General features: G+C 55.5%; 1 protein-coding gene and 1 long non-coding RNA gene across 4 annotated transcripts; one reads left to right on the forward strand and one right to left on the reverse strand.

Moving 5' to 3' along the window:
- Positions 1-235: 235 nt before the first annotated feature.
- UCKL1 (uridine-cytidine kinase 1 like 1) lies at positions 236-22462 on the reverse strand. 3 transcript variants are annotated; one of them, XM_048321967.1, is made up of 15 exons: positions 22380-22462; positions 14678-14871; positions 14031-14137; positions 13498-13668; positions 13180-13251; positions 11498-11687; positions 10698-10759; positions 5675-5694; positions 3193-3291; positions 2757-2850; positions 2395-2457; positions 1938-2060; positions 1500-1607; positions 1170-1326; positions 236-607 (listed from the first exon to the last, which is right to left on the reverse strand). In XM_048321967.1, the coding sequence occupies exons 1-15, from the start codon at positions 22427-22429 to the stop codon at positions 531-533; spliced, it is 1587 nt and encodes a 528-aa protein (XP_048177924.1). In that variant the 5' UTR covers positions 22430-22462; the 3' UTR covers positions 236-530. The 3 variants fall into 3 exon arrangements, with proteins under 3 accessions (XP_048177924.1, XP_048177922.1, XP_048177923.1); XM_048321965.1 differs by lacking the exon at positions 22380-22462 and adding an exon at positions 18534-18886; XM_048321966.1 differs by lacking the exons at positions 5675-5694; positions 22380-22462 and adding exons at positions 9360-9376; positions 18534-18884.
- Positions 18909-22076, forward strand: LOC125334797. The gene is made up of 2 exons (XR_007207230.1): positions 18909-19165; positions 20696-22076. It is a non-coding gene; the product is annotated as an uncharacterized LOC125334797 (long non-coding RNA).
- Positions 22463-23068: the final 606 nt, after the last annotated feature.

Consider the following 23068-nt stretch of genomic DNA (forward strand, 5'->3'; position numbering starts at 1 on the left):
TGGCTTTCCCTCCACATCCTTCACCATCCTAGTGCAGCTCCTTTGGACGCTTTATAACAGCTTTGGTTTCCCTTCAGACAGGAGGAACTGCCTCTACTCTGGCACCAAGTCTTTGGATTGAGGGTGTGGTATTCTTCACCTCCCACCACTGCTCATGGCATCTCCCCTCCCAGGACTGTAGTCTTGAAGGGTCACAAATCCTTCTAGTCATGGGAAGTGACAAAGAATGACTCCGTTCAAGAAAACCAGAGAAAAAATTTATTATTGTCCTTTATAAAATATCTCAAATAAGTTATATAGGCAAATATTTAAATTAAAATAAATTAACTCCACTCTATGCTGGGACACGTGACTGTCCATAAAGTCAAACTAGGATTTATGTTTCTTTGAAAAAATATGCCCTAGATTTCCGGTGTAAGATTTGAAAAAAATATCTATGCTTGGTGAGAGGAAGGAGAAATCTGCACTGGACAGAGGGGTTAAGGTGCGGTGCTGAAGCTGCTTGGTGCCAGTGGCACCTCCACATCCAGCTAAGTGCTAAGAGCATCCTCATCGTCGCTCCAGTCAGGAGGAGCATCTGTCCCGAAGTACCGATCACCAAAATTCCCTGTGGGGAGAGAGAGAGTCAGAGTGCAGCACTGTGGGAGCCTTGGGACACATCCTCCTGCCTGTCCTCATCACAGTAGGCAAGGGCACCAAAGCAGGTTTATCTGACAGCTTGAACAGCAGGAAAACTAGAGTGGCAGAAAAAGTGGAGCAGCCTGTAGGCTGGCTTAGCACCCGGTGGAGGTGTTTCCCGGCACAGCAGAAGTGAGAACAGAAGAACACAGTGAGCTTATTTTGGGTGAACTTGTGGAAGGTGGCAGCTTAGGGAAGGAGGAGGGCACAGGGCTGCTCCAGCTGTCCCAGCCTGACTTCTCTGCCTGGGGCTGGAGGAGGCATGTGCAATGGCTCCTGTTGCTGACAAGGTGACGGCTGCCTGGCAGATCTCAGAGCCAGCATGGTGATCCTGACACCCACCTGGCAGCAGGACCCAGGAGGGGCAGTGGGGCTCTGGGTAATGTAAGGCCAGACCTAAACTGCTGCTGACAGCCAGGGCTTCGTGTCCTCTCCCCACCAGAAGCACTAAAAATCCCCTCGCCACAGGTCATTCCTACCAAGACACTCACCGATGCCGGGGATTATCCGGAAGAGGTCGTTCACCTTCTTGTCCACAGCTGTGGTGATGATCTTCACCCGGGGAAATGCATAGGCAACCGAGTGGACACCCATCTCTGCCATGAGCAGGGAGAGCAGGAAGATCTTGTCCTCTGGGACATCATGATCCTATAGGAAATGCACAGGGACAGCTCAGGATGAGTTACCCAAGCCTGTGCTGTGTGCCCTGACACCCTCCTTCCCATGGAGGAGCCAGTTCCAGGCACATCCCCTCAGCATGGCTGTGGCTGGTGCTTTGGAGGTTGCTCCAGAGCCAAACCCCTGCCCAACACCGTCCGTACCAGCAGCACCCTCACTGCCATCATCGCCGCAGCGCCCGTGGAGACTGTGCAGTCCATCAGGATGACGTGGTCTTCGCTGATGTCCTTGGGCAGCCGCAGGTAGTGGAGCTGGGTGGAGGAAAGAGAGAGCAGCTTAGAGGCTGCAGGCAAATGGAGCAACCTGAGCCCTTCTCTTTGAGGGGTGAAGGATTCCTCCTGCCTCTCTGTCCCTGGGACCCCAGCTGTCAGCTCGGAGCCAGCACAAACACTCGGCAGCAAACCAGCCCCTGCATGCACAAGCCTGCTGGAAAAAGCCACTTGAGCAGCTTTCAAAGCACTCAACCCCTGCGAAGACCAACTCCTGGGTTGCTGAAGAGCTGTCAGGAAACACCTGAGCCATGCTCCCACCCTGCATGCAGACTAACACCAGGAAATGTCCTCAGTGGCCCCAGGCTTTACCTCCGGCTCGCCCGTGTTGCAGTTGGTCTGGATGAGGATGGTGCCGATGCGGACGTCCTTGCACACCGCACGCAGCGCCGGCTCCATGGTCTCTCCCGCTCGCAGGATGGACACCCCGGTGATCTGCAGCACACGGCCGGGGTGGTTGCATGGTGTAGGAGCTGCCACCACCCCACACTGGGTCTCTGCAGCGGGGGACTCTAATGGGCAACCCAAAAGCATATCCCTTCCAAGAGGGCTGCGCCACTCCCAGTCCAGGCTGCCACCCTCAGTGAGAGGGCACAAGTGGCACCCTTGGTCACCAACCTGCCTTTCCTGATGGTACAGGGTGTCATACTCATGATAGCAGGCACCAAACACAGCCTGATGGCAGACAGGGGTGTCCTTCCCCGCACCCACAGGGCTTCCAGTGCACCCCCACGGGGCAGGTCTCAACATTGCTTTGGCTTCCACTTACTTGCTTCCCGCTGTATGTCCTCCCTTCGTAGTCATGTCCCTGAGGGGTCTGGACTGTGCAACTCTACAAGAAACACGTGAAAACAGTTACCAGGGGCTCTGATGTGGCTCTCACAGGAGCCCTGGAGTCAGCCAGCTGCAGGGGCTGGACCCTTGGACACCAAGGCTGGACAAAGAGCTGTTACCCAGGGCCACAGCATTGCTCTGTAGCCTTGGGGAGTCCTGGTGCTTTTTAATCTGAGGGTTAAAAGGACTGATCCATGGGGAAGCTTGGAGGAGCAGCACCAGGACTGTCCTGGCTCCCCAGCAGTTGAGGGTTAGGAATCAGAGAAGAAACCCAGCATCTACCAGCCCTGAACCCACCTGGAATGGGAGCAGAGAGAGTGCGTGCTCAATTAGCAACCGCATCAACCTCTTGGAGTAGAAAATGAACTCGTCTCTGCTGGTCTCCTTGTTTCTAGAGGGGGAGAAAAGGCAATGTCAGCTCTGGACCTAAATGTGTCCCAGGAGTTGCTAGCAAGGGTCTGGCAGTCCCTGCCCCTTCCTGGTTCTTGTTTGCACCATCTGAACCTGAAACTGCGCTGTCTGTTTTAATGTAAAAAGCAGAAAAATTATTGGCAAGATCACTGAGCAGTAACTACACAGGTCCTCTATGCAGGGGCCACCACCATCTGCCCTGTCTTGTGTCTCCAAGCTATACAGACAGGCAGAAGTGGATTGGGAAGCCCAAAGACAGGCCAGCCCATCCCACCAGTAGCTGAGCCCCATCCCACCCCAGGAGCCACAGCAGGGGCTTTACCTGATGATGGTGTGCATGCCCCTCACCTGAGGGGTGCTCTTCAGCACACTGAGGGTCTGAGGAAGGGGGTGGCACTGGTGGGCAGAGGCCAGGGCAGCCCTGAAAACCAAACATACGGTCAGAAGGTCTGGAGAAGGCTGCCTGAAGGCTGGAGCACAGCACATGGCCAGAGCCATCCTCCCAGATGTTATCTCATACTGCAAACACACACAGAGGCCCTCCAGCTAAACTGATCGAGCAGCCAGCCCTGCCTGGTCCCTGTCATGGCAAAGGGACCTGCTCCCACAAACCGGGGCCACTGGAGTTAGGGATACCTTGCAGCCCAAGGACCTGGCCTTCCTGCTGGGCAGTTGACCCAGGTTCATGGAATAGTTTGGGTTGGAAAGGACTTTAAAGACCATCTTGTTCCAGCCCTGTGCCATGGGCAGGGACAGCTTCCACTAGACCAGGTTAATCCAAGCCCCATCCAACCTGGCCTTTAACACTCCCAGGGATGGGGCAGCCACAGCTTCTCTGAAGGTGGCTGGCCCATCTTGGTTTCCACCATTTGGGAAGAAAGTAGAAAATGAAATCAAAACCTTCTCCTATTCCAGAGTCTTATCTGTTGATGGATCTTGGACTCATGGGGTGAGGAGGGGCTGTTGTGGTTGTCTCTGACCTACAAGTGCCAGATGTCACCAGGAGCTGGACAGGCATCCAGGCTGGCAGTGCTGGCACATATCTGGAATGTGACTATTTCAGAGAGCACCTGGCGCATTCCAAATTGGGAACAGCTTCAAGACTTTATGGCTGGACAGGACTGGCTCTGTGTGACTCATTCCACATAACGAATAGGGCTGGAAGCTATTCTGGGATCAAGGGAACACCATTCATGGGGAAGCACACAATGGAGCCCCATTAGTCACTTCTCCCTGTGAGAGTGGCAGTAATGAGAGGAAGGTCACATTTGGCTTCCACAAGGCTGGGCAGGATGGACAAGCAACTTTGTCTGGGAGGAGGGCTGGGGTTTGAAAGCCACACATCAGATCACACACGTGCCAACGGCTGCATCTGGCAAAAAACACAGAGATGTCGGGGAGGCAGAGAAGAGAGCAAATGAAAGCACTGCATGATTAAGATTTCAAATCAAGCAGAAACCTGGATTAATGGCACACAGAGGCACGCAAGCGGAGAGGAAGACAGAGAAGATGGATAGGCATGAAGGAGAGCAGATCTCAAGGCCTCCATCCACATAGCCATCTCCTGGTCTTTGCCAACCAACACCAAACAAGACATTCCCAAGGCCTGTGGGTACTTAAGGGCTCCTTCTTGCTTTACCAGCTCCAGTCGTGTGTAGCGGCTAAGAGTCCCCATGCAGGGAACGCTCCAGAGAGCCAGGACAGCTGGCAGCCGTGCAGAGAGCATGGATGGGTTGTGGTTCCCTTGTGGGCTTGCCCGCTGTGTGCAGACCCCATCGTTGGTTTGGGACAAGCAGCCCTCAAGGCCCCGGCCCTGCCGTCAGTGAAGCGAGCTCCCTCCGTTAGTCGCTGTCTCGCAGGTTCAAAGCCCTCAGAGATGCTCCCGTGCCAGGGCTGTGCTGCTGGCAGCACCCACGGCTCTGCCCCCACAGCCCTCCCTTCCCTCCTCCTGCCAGAGCTGGCCTGGGGACAGATCCTGGGGGCACAGCCCTACCTAAACCCCTCTCAACCCCCTGGATGCCAACACGTGGTGGTGAGGGCATGAGCCCTGCCTTGGGCAGATGCTGGTGCTGGCATGGGGGCTGCCAGCTCACCTGCTTTAGGGGGCAGAGACAGGCCCCCAACACAGAGCCACAAACCCTTAGCACATGGCCTTGGCTGGGTTTGCCCAGGTGACAAACTGCTGTTGCCTAAACCAGAAGAGCTGGTGGGGTCATCTTCCATCAGCACAGCTCACCAAGGAGCACAGGACGGAGCTTGCCACTGGCACTTTTCCCCTGCATCCCTGCCAGGTCCATGTCACAGCATCCCACCATGCCAGTGGAGTGGGCAGCCCCTCTCCCGTTGTGATGTGACCCAACTCCTGCTCCCTGCCACACATGCCAAGGGTTTTCCAACCTCCATGAGCAGTGGGAACACCTCCCCTGCACCCCGAGCTGTCAACAGACCCCCAGGAAATGCTGTCAACATTCTGTCACCAAGTTTTCCACACCTTCCTTCAACACCCATGCAGTATGGCGACAGGGAGGTCTGGATACCACCCTGCTTGGAAACCACTCAGTGTTGTGGGGGTCTCTCTGTGGTACTTTCTGGGAAACAGGTCCCATTTTTGGGATAAAGCTTCTCTTTCAAGTGCCCCCACTTCTGTCTGGCCCACACCGCCCCAGCAAAGCGGGACCCCATGAGCTGTCTGCCCCAAGATGCCCCGCCCGGGTTAGTGAGGCGGCTCACCCTGCACAGCCCTCGCCCACTCCCCGCCATTAGTGTCACAACCAAAACACTGCCATAAGCGTTTGTCTCCTCACATATCCCAGCGCAGCTTCCTCTGGTCACCCGGTGGGAGGGATGTTCAGGGGAGACAAGACAGGAGACACAAGAGTTTAGGAGAGGGACAAACATGACATGAAAAAGAGGAGAAAGCACTGTCATTAGTCAGAGGGGGAAAAAAATCCCTCAACTGATCAATGGGTCTTGGACCTGCCTGATGCCTGGGCCATCACTGTACAGACCCAACACTCCTCCCTTGGTGACCAAGTCATGTCACCACTGCTCTCCATGGCACTGGCTCCACTCCCGGCTCCATGAGGGAAAAGAACTGTCTGCTCTCACTGTCCTGGAGCCACAGCAGGGACACTGTCCCACCTCTGTCCCAGGCAGTACCGCACTGCAACCTAGAACCACAGAATCCTAGAATGGTTTGGATGAGAAGGAACCTTAAAGATCAGCTCATTGCACCCTCCCTGCCATGGGCAGGGACACCTTCCACTAGACCAGATTGCTCCAAGCCCCATCCAACCTGGTACTCAACACGTCCAGGGCTCATGCCAAGTCCTCACCCAGGGCTCCACTTCACCCAACCGGCCCTGCTCCCAGGCAAGTTGCTTGTGGGCTCACAGGGGTGTCCCCCTCCTGCATGCTGATGATCTGCTCAAGCCTTGGAGAACATGGAAAGCCAAGAGCACTGGAAACATGGAAAGAGACCTGGCTCTGAACAGAACATTGCCTGCAGGGAAGACCTGGAGAGGGACCGGAGGCTGAGGGAAGAGCTCAGCCCTTCCACAGCCATCCCACCACTGCTGTCACTCCCTGCCCATCCTGGGAGGGAAGGAGGGAGCGCAATGCCTCCTGTCCCTCCCTGCCAAGACAGGACTGTGACGGAACATCCAGACGGGCGGCCATGAGCACGTCAAGAAAACGTCTTATTTTGGAAACTTATTTTTTCCCCCGAGAATAAAACTTTAAAGGGAAAAAAAAAATGGAAAGAAGAAGAAAGAGAGAGAGAGAGAAGGGGTGACCATCTCCCAGGAAGACTTCAGGGAGCATCCTCAGCTCTTTGTGGAACATGCTATCAAGCAGGAAGCAGACAAGAGACATCGAGCTACAAAGGAGATGATGCAGTCAAGGCATTTCAAACACGTACACGGCTGCCTTTCAGGGCTGACATTTCAAACAAGGGCTATTAAACTGCGCCACGGGTTGATATTTAAAGACACAATTGGCAAAGGGCACGCCAAGCTGATCGGGACCTTGGGGGTGGGGAATATTGATTGGTGAGGGGAACCGGCTGGAAAGAGCGCTGGCTCCAGGAGCGGGAGAGCGTGGCAGGAGGGATGCAGAACAGGCTGGGCTGGGAGCACTGTGCCTCAGCATGGGCTGGCTGCTGCAGCTCCTGCTGCCAGGCTCCAGGAGGAATACCCACCTGGGAGTGCTGGTATGGAACTACATCTCCAGCATGAGCACAGTGAAACATGGGGGAAGCTGGACAAGAAATATCCCAAGAATGCTAAGGAACAACCTGTGCTCTGAGGGAATAACTGGGAAGGCAAGCATGGTCCTCTGGAAGTAGGGGTTTCAGGATGAAAACAAGCCTTGCATGTCCAAGGAAGGCACCACTTGCTTTAAACTCCACAGAATGCACCCATCTGAGTGGGGAAAGGCACTCCCTGCTTGTCCCAGCCAGTCCCTTGGCCAGAAGAGGCAGCCCTGCAGCACAAGGACCACAGAGACACCTCAGACGGGGGCCAGATCTGAGCATTCAGGTTTTATCCTACCAGCACAAAGCCCTCCCAGTGTCCCCACTGCCACCAAACAGCAGTGACTTCAGAACAACAACCGTGACATTTAGATGAAGCCATTCCAGACAAGAGGATGGGGAATTGTTTGCGATGAAAAGCCCGTAGTTGCCAGGCACATGTCACTCGATGTGACTCTCCATCCACCCCACTCCTCTTGCAGAGAGACAGCAGGGGAAACCACAGCAGCAGTAAAGCACTGGGGCTCCAGCAGTGGCAGCAGAATGGGGTTTTTGCAGGAATTTTTTTCCAGATTTTCTATCAAAGGCATACATGGAAGCCTTAAACAGAATATAAAACCGGCTGTGGTGATCATGGAGGTGTTTTGGGAGGTCAGCGTTACCTTTCCAAACTCGCTATCATAAAACTTCTAATACTTTATGGATATATTAAATACCTGATTTTCAAGTGCAGAAAAAGATCACCTGTACCGAACACCCCTTTGATTAAAGAGGAGAAAGGAAATTTTATGTGTGTATAAGTATCTATCTATCTATCTATCTATCTCTATATACACATACATATTTGCACACATATTACTCTCCTCTCTAATGTTATTCCTGCAATTTTTTAAAGCAACAGATTTCTCTCCATACTAAAGAACACTTTCCCACCTGGACCTCCAGACACAGAGGGAAGCTTACGTGTCTGTATGGAAATGTCAGGCCCCAGGGTGTTAAACAAGCAAAGGGAAATAAAATAAAACATCCACTTGTCTAGTCTAGGAAATGACTGGCTAAGGCAGAAATAAGTAAAGCAGAGCCTTTTCCCTGTTCACCTCAGTTATTTTAAAAGCTCATTGTATACCAAATGTAAATTTTAAGGTTACTTGACTTGAGTATCTCCATTCAATGATGGAGATCTAAATGAAACCCATTTCCAGTAATCCATTCCCTCCGCTTCCTACAAGAATACCTGAAAGCCTAGTTGGCTTCTTAATGGAAGCAAGAGAGCTGAAGTCCCATCTGGGGCCACACTCTGAAGAGGTTTAGTAAATCAACATATATGTTATAGCATCCATCTACGGATACTGAGAAATTAGAAATCCTGTTGGATTTAGGCAGCAGGATTTTCTCAGTCCTCCAGAAGTGGCTGTGCATCCTCCAGAAGCTGTGGGAAAGTTGGTACCTCTGGCCATGTGAAGCTGCTACGCTCCTTTGGGTGCCACCAGGCAGATCCCTGCGTGCAGCAAGGGGTCCAGGGTTCCCACCACCCTCAAGATCACAGACTGGTTTGGGCTGGGAGGGACCTTAAGGAACATGCCATTCCAACCCTCTGCCATGGGCCTTCCACTATCCCAGGTTGTTCCAAGCCCCATCCAACCTGGCCTTGAACACTTTTAGGGATGGGGCAACCACAGCTTCTCTGGGCAACCTGTGCCAGGGCCTCACCACCATCACAGGGAAGAACTTCTTCCTATTACCCAATCTAAATATCTCCTCCTTTAGTTTAAAACTGTTCCTCCTTGTCCTATAACTATCTGCCCATTTAAAAAGTGACTCTCCACCCTTTTTTCAAGATGCTTTGACTAATCTAATAATTGATGTTTAACGATATTTAATCATTAGGGATGGAGAGTGGCTCTGAAAACTGTTCATCTTAGAGGATGAAGAGAAATAAAATAGAGTCTCAGGATGAAAAGCCTCCCTTCCTGCAGAGACCAGGGATCCCCAGCTATAAACCTGGCCCTGTCCCAGCTTCAGGGGTCTGCACTCAAGCTGGCAGTACCTCCCTGGGGAGCAACCCTGTTCCTGCCATCCCAAAGCCAAGGGGAAGGTGGCCTTTTGTCACTGTGGAGCGTGACGAGGCCGTGCGCTACGCGAGCTGCCAGTCCCGCCGCAGGTCGGGGTGAGGCCAAGTGGTGCCTGGCATTGGAAATGCCTCAGCTGCACAGACAGGACAGAGTGAGGGCTCTTACCTGACACTGAGTTCACGCTGCGGCAGCAACACAAAGACACAACGCAACCGGTATTAAGCATTGTCAACACCAGGGTCGTTTCAAGATAAAAAAAAAGGAAAAATAGGAGTATTTTCCTGAATTCACATGTAGCCTTTTGCCCTTCTTCCCCTCCCCAGGTCAATGAAAGTCCCCCCCAAGCCAACCCCTTGCCTGGCTCACAGCAGCACCCTGGGGGTGCTGGGTTTGCTGTGATATTCCCTGGCTAGATCCCAGGAGCTGGGGGAAACAGCCATTCCCCTTTCCTGGACTCTGCCTCAGGGCTGGGTGCCCTCCTCAGCCTGGAATTAGCAGGGATGCTGGGGCTCTGATCCTTCCTCCTGTGACCAAGGGTTTAGAAACCACCTTCCCAACGTGCCAGAGTTTAGTGCTGGGAATTCAGGCAGCCAGGTACTCCAGGAGGAGGAACCTGCCAAGACACCTTTGCCCAAGAGCAGTCCCTCCTGATCCTTCTATCATGGGAAGCCAGATGCCGTGGCATGCCAGCTCCCATCCCAGGCCTGAGCAGCTCCTGCCACCTGGGAGCTCCAAAAAAGACTTGAAAGAACCAAGCCCTACACTTTCCAGTGCATCTATCTCCAGGTCATGCTCCCTCCACCTCCCAGGACATCACTCTGAGCATCTCCACAACTGAAACATCACCAAAGCTACAACTGTGGGGCAGGAGGAGGCTGTGCTGTTCGGGGACAGCAACATAAAATGCCATCAGTTCATTGCAGGGTCCCAAAACACCAGTCAGGACTGGCCCAGGACAAACAGAAAACTTAAAGCCAGCAGTGGGGAAGTGATGGAGCATGTGCCTGGATTGGGGCTCAAACGTGACCAGACTTAGGATTTTGAAACCCGAGAGCTGCACACAGCACAGAAGTGGAAAAGTGGGCTCCTGACTGGAAAGCCTGTGCAGCAATGTCTGCATGGGAGGGAAGAGGAGAAGCCCAAGAGCTGGAGCAGTGGAGGGTCTGGGGCAATGCTGGCCCTGGGAGGGATGCAGGCAGGGGGACACATCCCTAGGATCATAGGAGGGTGGCTGGTTTGTCCCCTGATGATTTGCTGTCCCAGGGAGGGAAGGAAGCTGCTGCTGGACCACAGCTGGCAGAGGAGCCAGGACCAACCAGAGCACAGGGAGAACGCAGTTTCCTTCACTGGAGTGAGGGAGAGGGCTGAGAGGAGTTCACAGGGACTCCCACACCTGGAGCACAGGAGAAGCCAGGCCATTCCCACCTGGGCACCCAGAGCATGGCTCCCTGCCAGGCAAGGCTGTGAAGCCCCCTCACCACCCAAGGACCGGGCAGCTCTTACCTCTTCCAGCTGGCTGTGGACATGCTGAACAATCAGGTCGATGGCCACAGTGTTTCCACTCCCTGCAGTGACCCAAAAGCAAAAGTATCACAGAGTCAGAATTGTTAAGGTTGGAAAAACCCTCTAAGATCATTGAGTCCAACCATTAACCCAGCACCGCCAAGGCCACCACTAAACCATGTCCCCAAGTGCCCCATCCACACACCTTTTAAATCTCTCCAGGGATGGTGACTCCACCAGTGCCCTGGGCAGCTTGTGCTAGGGCTTGACAGCCTTTTTGGTGAAGAGATTTTCCCTGACATTCAATCTGAACCTCCCCTTGTGCAACTTGAGGCTGTTTCCTCTTGTCCTGACACTTTATACCAGGGAAAGAAAAGTCACCCTGGTCAGCACCACAGGTTTTTTCCATGTTTCTTCCCTAAATTCCCACTGTGTTCAAAACTATGCTGCTTCCCCAAACTGCTCTTTCCTAGTGAAGCAGGAGACATTTCTGCTTTTATTAAATTCTTATTCTATAATCTGTTACTGGATATCTTCAAGTCACCTCCAGCTCTTAAATCACTGTGCTGCAGGAGCTCGTAGGGCAGGAGACTGGCTGAGGGAAATGTACAGACTTTCCCCATGCTTTTGGGGAGTGTTTGGAGAGCCTCAGCTGGAGGGACCTTTGTTTTGGCATGGGACAGCCACTCTGTGTCCTCACCAGCCAGAGAGAGACGGACTGGCTGGCAGAGCTGAGGGCAGAGGGCCGGAGTCTCTGAAGGGTCTCAGGGGTGCCACTGAGGACAGCCCTGGGCAGGTACCTCGGGGGACAACGATGTCTGCCAGCCGCATGGTGGGCTGGATGTACTGGTCGAAGGCGGGCTTGACAAACTTGTTGTACTGCTTGATGACACCCTCGATGTCCCGGCCACGCTCGCTGATGTCCCTGCGCAGGCGGCGCACCAAGCGGATGTCTGAGTCCGTGTCCACAAAGATCTTCAGATCCAGGAGCTGAAAGGAGAGTGGAGGGGACAAACCCCACTGGGTCAGGTGTGGGACTCAACCCATCATCCCCTGCTGCCCTAGGTGGGGCTGAGCCCAACCCGGCCCAGCACCCATTTAACAGTGCCCAGATCCGCTGTGCTCCCTCCTGCGCGGAGCTTCTCCCTGGAACCTGGCTGGTGCTGCTGTGAGTCCCCTGCTGCCACCTTACTCTCGTGTCCCCTGAGAGTTGTCCTGCTCCAAACTCTGTCCCTACTGCTAACCAGCTCCAAAAATTTGGCTGGATGTTATTTAAGAGCAAGGAGGAGACAAGAGGAGTTACTGTCCATGACACACACCAAGCACGGGCTTCTTAATCAAAGAATCTTTGGATGGTTTGAATTGGAAAGGACTTTAAAGATAATCTCATTCCAAGCCCCTCCCACAGGCAGGGAATTAATGCTGGAAAGGATCCCAGCATAGCAGGGCAGCTCATGACTCTGCCCTGAATTGCGAGAGGCAGGAGTGTGGATGCTGAGTGGAGTCTCCTGGGGGATTCATCCAGCTGTCCACTGGAGGTCATCCTTGCTCCAGAAAAGTGCAACCCAAGTGCTTGCTTGGCAAGGGAGGTAACTTTAGACAGAGCTTGGCTAAGTCTGTGCATGGCTCACTGCCTGCTGCAGCATTTGTCAGGGCTGCAAAGATGGAGACAGGCTGAGAGAGCTGGGGTTGTACAGCCCGGAGAAGAGAAGGTTCTGGGGAGACCTTAGAGCCCCTTCCAATATCTAAAGAAGCTCCAAGAGAACTGGAGAGCAACTTTGGACAAGAGCCTGGAGTGACAGAGCAAGGGGGAGTGGCTTTGCAGTACCAGAGGGCAGGGTTAGATGGGATATTGAGGAAATTTGTCCCTGTGAGGGTAGGGAGGCCCTGGCACAGGGTGCCCAGAGAAGCTGTGGCTGTCCCACCACTGGAAGTGTTCATGGCCAGGTTGGACAGGGCTTGGAGCAACCTGAGGTAGTGGAAGGTGTCCCTGCCGATGGCAGGGGGTAGAATAAGATGAGCTTTAAGGTCCCTTCCAACCCAAACCATTTGATTCTATGATAAATCCAAATAATCCCCAAGAGAGCCTGAAGTGCTGGATGATTCCCTGCCAGGAACACCAGGCTCTGTGCAGTAGAAGTTCAGCAGATTTGCCTATGGCTGTACAAGCCACAGCACGCAGTGTGGAGGTGGGCTATTTCTAGTTGTGTTTATGCACCAGCATTGCCAAGAACCAGGTCACCACTCGGCTCCTGCTTCCTGGGCACGAACGGCTGAGATCGAGGTATTTGCTGAAACACTTGACCTCTTCCAGGGGCTCTTCCCTGGCCACTGCAGAGTCAAAGCCTTTTTCTCCTGCACAGGGAAGTGCTGCAGCAGTTGGTCTATCCTGGAAGAGAAGGTCACCTCCCTGCTGCAGGACCTCAGGAGAGAGCATCCTCCCACCATCTCACCCTGGAACTGCTTTGAAACCCTTCCTCACCTTCAGGAGCTCCTTGTCTGCAAATGCCATGATGCCTTCGAAGATAATCACATTGGCGCCATACAGGGTTTTCTGTGGAGTCAGAATGGATGTGGTTAGGCACAGATCATCTGTTCAGAGGTGCCCTGTCCCAGGGAATCTCTCTGGGTTGTGACTGTGACAGCTCACCCAAAAAATGCACCCTGACCCAGGCACACAGCAGAGGGTGACAGCGCCAATCGGACTGCAAAGGGCAGGGGCTGGAGGGGTCCAGCTGGCTCCCCCTCTCCCCTGCCTTGGCTGTCCCCCACCTTGTCCCACCCCCTCAGTGTCCCATACCCATTCCTTCTTCCGGCTGTGGGTGGTGAAGTCGTAGATGGGGATCTTGACGCTCTTGCCTTGCTTCAGCTTCTTCAGGGTGGCGATGATGAGGTCAAAGTCAAAGGCGTCAGGGTGGTCAAAGTTGAAGTCGTTGCTGGCTGCCTGCTCCTGCTGCTGCTTGGTCAGCACCTGCCACAGAGCAGAGCTTAGGGCACGTGGCTGGGCAGTTCCCTCCCCACTGCCGTGCCCAGTCACCTCTTCCCTGCCCCAAGAGCCATTGGAAGGGAAAACCACATGCTTACCCTAAATCCACAATATGTTTCCTCACCAGGGGTTACCACACAATCCCAGATTGGTGTGGGTTGGAAGGGACCTTAAAACTCATCTCATTCCAATGCCCTGCCATTGGCAGGGACACCTTTCACTAGATCAGGTTGCTCCAAGCCCTGTCCAACCTGGCCTTGAACACTTCCAGGGATGGGGCAACCACAGCTTCTCTGGGCAGTGGCAGCCTGAGGAGCCTGGCCAGGCCAACAGGGGTGCAGCCTCACCTTGTAGAAGGAGTCCATGGACAGCAGAACCACCCACGGGACATCAAGAGCCTCAATGATCATGGTGGCCACCGTGGTCTTCCCAGAGGCGCTGCCTCCTCCCAGGCCTGCCAGGGAAAAGGTGATGAAGCCACCAACCCCAGGCACAGCCCTTCCCACCATAGGCTGGAGCCCAGGTCCTGAGCTTTTGCACTAAGCTGGAGGAGCCTCCAAAGAGGGAAGTCACAGGCACTCCAAGAGATTATCCCTGAAAATGTCAAATGGCATGTACTGGAACTGCCAGCAACATGCCCAGCAAAAGCTGGGAAACCCATCATTAGATGGTTATGTAACACGAGGAGTGCTGGCACAGGAACCAGCCCAGCCTAAATCCCTAGGAACTCATGACAGCCCAGGCAACAGGAGCTGAGGGAACAAGAAGCAAAGAGTGTGGTTTCCTATAATCCATCACCCCCCCTGCACACTCCTGGGTTCAGCCCACCCAGTCAACGCAGGACTAACCACAGGGACTCCCCCTGCTCCTGTCCAGGCTGGAGCCAACCTCAAATTTCCAAGGAGGTGGTGGGGCAGGAAACCCACCACAATCTCCTGAAGAGCCATGGGGCAGGTGGTACTGATGCTGCCTGGGCAGTGTGGAGGTGGCCTACCTATGACAAAGGCCTCCTTGGACTGTGTCCCGTGCTCATTGTACCAGGGTGGCCGGCCTGCTGTGTAGATGGTCCTTTTGCTGGTCCGCAGCAGCGGGGGCTCAGACTTGCACTGGCTGGTGGTCCGCTTCCGAGGGGGCTTGGTGGAGCCCACAGTGGGATACAGCCGGTCCAGGGATTCAGCACTACTGTTACTGGGGTGGGGAAGGGAAGGAGCACAGTTACCGGGGGTGGGGAAGGACACACGTTCCCACTGTGTGGGAGCGGGGTCTTGGGGGATCCTATTGTACAGGTGAGGGATGCAATGGAAGAGTGGGACAGCCAAGCACAGCTGTGCTGCAGCACTACCAGCACCCACATCTCTGTGACCCACGGCCAACACCGAGGAATTCTCACACAGAAGCAATTTTAACTTGGAAGAGGTGCCATGCAAACATCCCTCCCTAAACTCCTGCTGTTTGAGGAATGTCTGTGTGAAATAAATCCCCCATTGAGCTCTCAAAGCATGGAGGGGTGTGTTACAGGGGGCAACAACACGCCCTGATGTGCCGAGGGACCTTTCTTGGGGATGGAAGTCAAACACATGGGCTACAGCACAACCATCCTCATCCCCCCCTCCCCAATCCCTTTTCTCTCCCCACTTTGAGCGCTCCACTCCCACCCAAGCTCTAGTTCTCCCACCCTTTTGTCCTGAAGCCCCCAGAGACAAGCCTGTTAGCTGGGCAGACCTAGGCAGTGCTGGGCAGAGCCATCAGCTTTGCCTTGGGAGCTGAGAGAGCTCTGAGCTCACCCAAAGCCCTGCAGCTGCTGAACAGTCTCCCTTATCTTCCCTCCAGGAGAGGGAGAGGAACAAGGCACCCTCCAGAGCCCTTTCCAGCTTGGCAGGAGGAGAGCTGTGGCCGGGAGGCGATAAGCAGCCTCTGGCCAGGAGATAAGCTGCAGCTGCTGCCTGGCCAGCTAAGGGGCAGGGAGGATTATTTATGCCAGTGCCTGCTCCTCCCTGCTCCTGTTCCGCTGCCCCAGGGGAATGTCTGCTCCCTGGGAGAAAGTGCAAAGGGCTCTCCTGGCTCATGCTGCTCCTCTCCCCAGCCATGACTGGGCTGGAAGGGAAACCAAGAGATCTGGGCACCACTGGCTCCAAGCTGTCACTGGTACAGCCAGCCGAGCCAGCAGGGCTTTGCTGCTGCTCTGTTATGGCTTGCTCTTGAAAGGGCTTAAACTGCAGGGCTTTACAGATTTTGGGTTGATTTTAAGCTGTTTTGGTATGAAGATTAATTCCCTTCCCTCCCCCAGCCCTTTTTAGAACAATTTTAGATAAAGATCAAAATTTCAGACAGGCCATCTGTGTGTGAAGTGACCCAGCCATCCCCACCCTTGCATGGCAAACAAGCCCCCTGGGCAGGGTGGGATCCCCCTGGCAAACCCCCCGGGCATGGCAGGATGCCCACAGCACACCATCCCTACCTCCAGCACCAGCACATCCCTGTGGAGCAGGCAAGGAGACAGGGATTTGCCTGGCTTTGCCGAACTCCTGCTAACAAAAGGCAGGCTGCAGCTCCTGCCCCTGTTACAGGACCTCTCCCACTGATGTCCACCCTAAACTGTGCACCCCCAGAGTCCCCCACAAGAGTTCAAGACACCAACACCCCATCCCTTGCTGGAGCCCATCAGCACACACAGCCAGTTCCAAGCATTGCCGGCCTTGGGTTCAACCAGGAGCCCAAAACACCCCAACTACGACTCTTAAAAAGCAACCTCAGGAGATGACACCCATCAGGAAACCTGGGTGTCTTCCTGTGAAAAAATGGCTCCTTCCATGAGGAACAGCAAACCCAGGTGGGATGTTTGGATCTCCTCTCCCACTGGTGATGCTGCAGCAGCCGTTACCCCCCTGGTGCTACTCCCAGAGCGGGGCTGACAGCAGCCGGTGCTGCTGGGGCATAAACAACGTCACTTTGGCTTGATAAAAGCAGAGATGACAAAAACACAGTTGTTTACCAGAGAAGAAAGCGGTTCCTTTCATCCGCATCCCAGCCCCTCTCCTGGGACCGTGGTTATTCCAGAGCCGTGCCGCCGGCGCAGTGCCGTGGGCTGCTCGGATGGTTTTCCTCCAGGATTGCACGTCAGTCTCCATGTGACAGGCGAACCTGTCGGGATGCTCTGCTCCTTGGTGTCACCCAGCACCAAGCTCTGCTGTGCCAGCCTGCAGATCCTGACCGAGGCCACTATTCCCAAAGTGACTCCAAGGTGGTCAAAGCTCTGTTTTTTGGAGCTGGAGCGGAGCTGGAGCAAGGCTGAGCTCTGCTCCCACTGCCTCCAACCAGCATCAACATCATCCAGCTCCTGCCAGGAAGAGGTTTGGACTCCGACAGCTCCACCAGTGCCCGGAATTACAAGCAGTGCCCAGAATTACAGCCACAGCTCCACCCTGCTTTCCCAAGTGTCATCTCTCCACTCTGCTCTCCAGGGTGCCTGCAGCACACCCAGGGTGTTGGCACAGAGGGGACATCGCTGTGGGACGCAGGGACACGCACCCCTGGGAGAGGAGCGGAGCCATCCCCCCCACACACCTGGGGCTGCTCTGGGACGCAGCACCTGAATCCCATTCCAAGAGTTGGTGTTCTGCCTTACCTCATCCAAGTAATTCTGGACTTTCACCAAAATTCTACCTATTTCTATCAGTATCATCTATACCATCAGTGCCTCTACAGGTGACTGATATTCTACACCTCTCAAATCCACATTTCCCATGATTTATTTGGGAGAAGCAGGGCTGTGGGGCTGCAGGGCTGTCCTGGAGTTCTCCAAAGGTCATGCCTTTTCTCCTAATGTTACACTTAAAGATTTGTGGATGTTTTCCATGGCTGCCTTTGCCAGGAAGGGGCTCTTCTTGCTCCAAAGGGACAGATGATCTCAGCCATCTCCATTGGCCATTCCTCCCTATCCCTCTTTAAAAATTCCCTGCAGCAGTGCTGAAGCCCCTGAAATGCCCTGACTTGCAAGGTGAAGCCCCCCGAGAATGGGACTCTGTTCAGAGCTGAAGTCAATGCCACGGCTCTCCCAGAGGAAGGTCCTTGTCCCACATGGATCCTCCCCAGTGGAGCAAACCCCTGGGGTGCCAAAGCCAGGCAAATAGGAAAGGAAACATCACCCTGGGCTTGCCAATCCCTCTCCTGCCAAGCCTTCCTGGAGGGCTTGGCTGCCACAGCTCTCTCCAGGCTGTCCCCAGCTTTTGGGGATGCTTTGCCTTCCCTGTGGCTGCTGCATCCTTGCTGGAGCATCTCAGAGGAAGCCTGGGGGAGGTCCTGCTCCTGAGAAGGGCTCTCCAGCTCCACTGCTGTGCCAGCACAAATGAAGGAAGCATTTGCTCCTGCTTAGTCCAAGTATGGATTTACTGACGTGTGAGGGACACTCCTCTCCTTCCCCACCATGCTCCCATCCCCATCCCTGTGCCCTGTGCTCAGGCTCTCTGCACCCTGCTGCCTTCAGAGACCCCTGAGCACCCTGGATCTGTGCTGGGCTGGGAGCGCAAAGGCAGCAGGTCCAAGAAGTGCCCACAGCAGCAAGGAAAGATGGCACAGCCCCAAACTTGAACTTGGCAGCAGACAGGAGAGCATGTCCTGGGCTCTGCGCCCCGTAAACAACCCACTGACCGAGCTCCCAACCCTGTGGACCCCCCGCCAGCCCCCCACAGCCTGCTGAGGTGCCGGGCTGGCTGCAGCCATGTCCCATGGGAAGCTGATCTTTTCAGATGGGAATTGGGGCTGAGGGACTGGGACAGGAGCCACCAAGAGTTCACTCCAGCAAACAAACAGGAAAACCAGCAAATCCCACCCAAAACCGAAGCAAAACTCACCCGCCATCTGGCCCGAGGGCCCAGCAGCCCGAGATGCGAACACTGGAGAACGCTGGGGGGCTGCTCATGTCCCCCTGCCGCCGATCCAGGGGTGATCCTGGACTGAGGGTGTCACCCCCTGCCCCTGTCCCTGTCCACACTTCAGCTCCTGTCCCACAACCTCTGGCACTACGAGGGTGAGAGGGGGGCTATGCCAGAGGGGCTCCCAGGGCGATTCTTGGGGCACGGAGCCAGGCACAGAGTGTCTCCCTGGAATGGGCACTGAAGGGTCCCAAGAGGCTGGGGTGAGGCGGAGCCCCAGCAGATCTGGGGGGCTGGAAGATGGAGGCAGGAGAAGGGAGCAGAGCTGGGGGAGTGTCTGTGCCTGGGAGCTGCGAGGCGGTCAGCAGCATAAGAGGATAGCTTAACCTCCAGATTACGTTCATTACCTGATATTAATAGCACTGGCTTGATTAAAGAAAAAGAGGGGGGGTTGGGGGTGAGGTGACACCTCCCCTCACCGCCCCCAGCACAGGCAATAAACACCAGCCGCGGTGTCTCTGCTCCTGAGACTGGGGGTGCTCGGCTGTCCTGGACGTGGGGGCTCAGCAGGGAGGGCACCTGGAAAGTGACATCCACATCCATGGGCACTGGTGAGTTCCCAGGGAGCTCTTGACACCATTGGGGAGGGGGCTGCAGGGGGGCAGGAGAGGATGACCCCAGGGCAGGGGTAGCCAGCCAGCACCGCCCATGCAGCTGGTGGAGCAGCTGGGGCTCAGGGCTGGGGGCTGCTGGCCATGTTGGGCTTTTTGGTCCAGGACTCACACCCCTCTCCCTTGGCTCCCATCCGTGAAGGTCTGGTTGAGGGTCCCCCGCCCCAGTCACTCAGCTTCCCCAAGAGCTGCCCGTCACTGTCCCCTCTGCCCTGGAGTAAACAAGTGGATGAAACTCAACACCCCGGGGCTGCGGGTGGCTAAGAATAACATCCCGCTGGCTGCTGTGCCCGGCCATCCACTCCCTCAGCACCCCCTGCCAGCTGCCCCTCGCCCCCCCGGGCCAGCCGGCTCCTCTCCCAGCATCAGCCTCTCCAGGGAGGGCAGGGAGCCTGGGCATCCTGCGGGAAGCCCAGGGAGCCAGGCAGCTGCTGAAGGGCAGGACATGTGGCAAAGGTGGGAGATGCTGGGCACCATGGCAGGGGCAGCTCAGGTCAGCCCTGGAGCAGAGGCTGGGGCAGTGCAGCCCTCAGCCCACAGCTTCTGGCTGCCAAGGAAGGGAGGAAGTGGTGCAGGACACACTGGAGGGCAGCCAGGCTCTGCCAGGGACACGGAGCATCCTGACAAAGTCCTGTGGCCACCAAGTGAGACCCCAGCCCACCCCAGCATGGTGAGACAGGAGCTTGGCCTCTGCGCACCCCCTGCTGAGGGGTTTCGGGGAGGTGCTCCCTCCTGCTTAGCACCAACACCTGGAGATGGGGCCAGAAACAGAAAAAGACCCTTTCCGCCTCCTCCTCGAGCCATCAAGGTTGTTCCAGAGGCAGGGGAAACACACTGCCTCACAGAGTCCTCAGGAAACCCCCTCTGCTCCTACTCACCAATGGAACCTGCAGAGCATCACCTCGAAAGATGGAAACCTGATGGGAACCAGGAATGAGGGGCTGGTCCTGAGGCAGGGGACAGAGACAGGAGGGTTTTGGGGTAACCTGTCCCCAGCATGAGCCGCAGCTGCTGCCCCAAAGTCAGGGAAGTGAGCGATGATCAAAGGAACTTTTGCATCCCTGATCTCTGCCCGGACTCCCCTCTTGCTGTAAAAGCTCTCTCGGAAGTTTAAAAATAAAACTCTCTTCCGGAGCTACTTCTGTTCCCTCTCATTAAAGAAGCAAAAAAAAAAGCCAAGGGATGCGGGACACGGCGCGAGGAGCCCTTGCCCAGAGATATTGTTCCTTATCGTGTGCTCCTGCTGCCACTTTTCCTGCCTTTGTTAAATGTCCAGGCGACAGGAGCAAGTCTCCCAGCATCCCACACGACATTCCCACTGGGCTCCCAGGTGGGACACACTGGCTCCAAAGGCCAGCAGTGACAGAGCCTTCCTGCCGGCACAAATCTCCTCTGCTTCCCAAGCCCCTTCCTACTTTCTGAGCTCTTGCACAGGTTGAAATTCCTGGGTTTTGGACTTTTTTCTTTCAGGTGATTTTTAAGAGCAAATCCCTTGTCTAATGGCAGACATAAAATTGGGAGAAAGAGGAAGGCAGGCACGAAGGCCAGGATCCCCTTTCCCTTCTGGTGATGGCAGCTGCTGGGTGGGTTTCCCCTGGAATTTAAGGATGGAAGCTGGACTGCATGTGGATTTTCCTGGCTTGGTCACAAGTACTGTCAGTGGATTGGTGTAAGAGCTGCAGACACACGAAGCCCATGGTGGAAGGATGCCTGTTCCCAGGAGAGAGTCCTGCTCCCAGATCCCACCCTGTGAGCAGCACCCACAGGAGTGTGGAGGTCAAACCTGCTTCCTCCATTGCTGAGCTGAGCTTTGTTGGGCTGGATCTGTGTATGTTGGCCCTTGGCTGGGCCTTTCCTGTCCAAGAAACCATCCCAAGGGAGGGATGGAGGAACCTGCCCATGCAATGAAGAAACCCACCCGAGGCATGGAGGAACAGAGCCAAGGAATGGAGGAACACGTCCAAGGGATCAAGGAACCTGCCCATGGGATGGATGAACCTGCCTGAGGGATGAAGGAACCCGCACAAGGGGTGGAGAGACCTGGCTGCAACCCCAATGCCACGTCATGCCCATGCCCATCCTGGAACCCATGGAACATCCCTCCCGGTTTACCCAGCCTTGCACCAAGCTCTGTCCTGGCCGGAGCCGCCTGGAGCCGGATGGTTCATCCCAGCAGCTCCGTGCACAGGTGCTCCCTTCCAGCTCTATTATGGTCTCTGCTCCCTCACCACAAAAAGGACAAATATTTCCCTCTGCAAACCCAATTATCTGTTGCTATTTATAGCGAGTGGAAGCCACAGTGGAAGGGGCTCTGTTACACAACCCAGTTACTCATCCCTCGCTCGGCCAGCACAACTCAGGGAGACTCCTTCCTCTCATCCTCATCCTCATCCTCCCACTGACTCACAGGCAGCTGCCAGCAATGGATTTAGCTGCTGGCACATGCAGGATGGGAACATGAGGGATGGGAACAGGCAGGATGCTTTGGCACTGACGCCGGGGTTGGTCGGTCGGTGCTGTGGGGTGTTGGTACCCTGCAAACAGGGATGCAGGGATGCTCCATCCCTATAAGCTTTGCCACATCCCCAGCGCACCAGTGACGATCCAAATGCAATTCCCAGATATTTGATGTTTGGGAGCAGTCAGCCCCTTGAGGGTTGTGCTGGAAAAGGGGGTGGAAAATAGAGGGGAAACGTGACTGTGTGGGGGGGGGTGGGGGGGAGTTACCCTGTATGGGGTTTTTGGGTGGAAAAGTTTAGGTTGTCCCACTCTTCATCTTGGTGGAGTGGATGCATGTACCAGCAAGCTTGGAAAATGGGAGGCTGTGGTTTATCTGCTGGGAAATTAAGGGCAAAACCATAAAATAAGGGAAATAAGGGAAAAGGTAACAACGTGAAAGGAAAAAAAAAGGGATGTAAATAAACAAGGGATAAAGCGGGGGTGGGAAGAAATGGTTGTTGGGAAAAGCGAAGGGATTTCACGGAACGATGGGCTCGGGGAGGCCCCACTCGCGGAAGTGGCATCGGGGGGGACGGGACCGGCACCGCAACCCCCGGGGCCCGCGGGAAACGGGAACCGGCGGCTCCGGGGCGCCGCGGTGTCGGTCCCGTCGCGGAGGGATTATCCCGGGGAAAAGAAAGCGAAGGTATCTTACCTGTCGTGAGGTTCTACCGAAGCCCCCTCGGGCACCGGGGCCGCGGCCATGGTGCTGCGGGGAGAGGCGGAGCGGCGCGGAGCGGCGGGGGCGGCGCTGCCGCGGGGATCGCCGGGACTTGTAGTGCGGGATGGAGAGCGAGCGGGAACGGGAGGGCGGGCGTTTGGGGGTGATTTGGGGTGTGGATGGATGCTCTGGGGGCCAAATGGAGGCTGTGGGCATGGGTAAGAGCTGTGGGGGGACATGGGTCTATGTGGCACGCCTGGGTGCTGTAGGGCACATGGGGTGGGTTGTGGGGTGCAGGTGGGTGTTTTGGGGTATAGGTGGGTGTTCTGGGCATGGGTGGGTGCTGTGGGGCTCAAAGTGATGCAGTGGGTACCTGTGGGCGCCATGGGGCGGCTGCGCAGGAGCACCCCTGCCCAAGACTGAGGGGTGCAACACACCCTGCAGCTGCGGGGCAGCGCGATTTAGGTGAGCCCGGGCTCAGACACCGTCTCTGGGCACTGGGGAGAGCTGGGGAGACCCCGGCCCTGTGGGAGTCCCGGGCTGGGTGGGATCTGGTTTTCCTCGGCACCGCGCTCCCATCACGCCGGGTTCCCCCAGGGCTGAGGTCTGTGGTACCACATGTTTGGGGAGGGAAAGGCAAGCACCGCTCCTGGGGTCCCCACCCGTCTTTGGGGAGGCGAGAG

This window comes from Corvus hawaiiensis, chromosome 17 (assembly GCF_020740725.1).
Source record: "Corvus hawaiiensis isolate bCorHaw1 chromosome 17, bCorHaw1.pri.cur, whole genome shotgun sequence".
Lineage (NCBI taxonomy): Eukaryota > Metazoa > Chordata > Aves > Passeriformes > Corvidae > Corvus > Corvus hawaiiensis.

Excerpts from the sequence above, each read along its gene's own strand:
- UCKL1 (XM_048321965.1), bottom strand. The coding sequence starts at position 18,601 with ATGAGCAGCCCCCCAGCGTTCTCCAGTGTTCGCATCTCGGGCTGCTGG. Across the intron at positions 13,252-13,497 it reads ACAGCCGGAAGAAGGAATGG|AAAACCCTGTATGGCGCCAA; the intron begins GTATGGGACACT and ends CTGACTCCACAG. Across the intron at positions 10,760-11,497 it reads AGACATCGTTGTCCCCCGAG|GGAGTGGAAACACTGTGGCC; the intron begins GTACCTGCCCAG and ends GGGTCACTGCAG.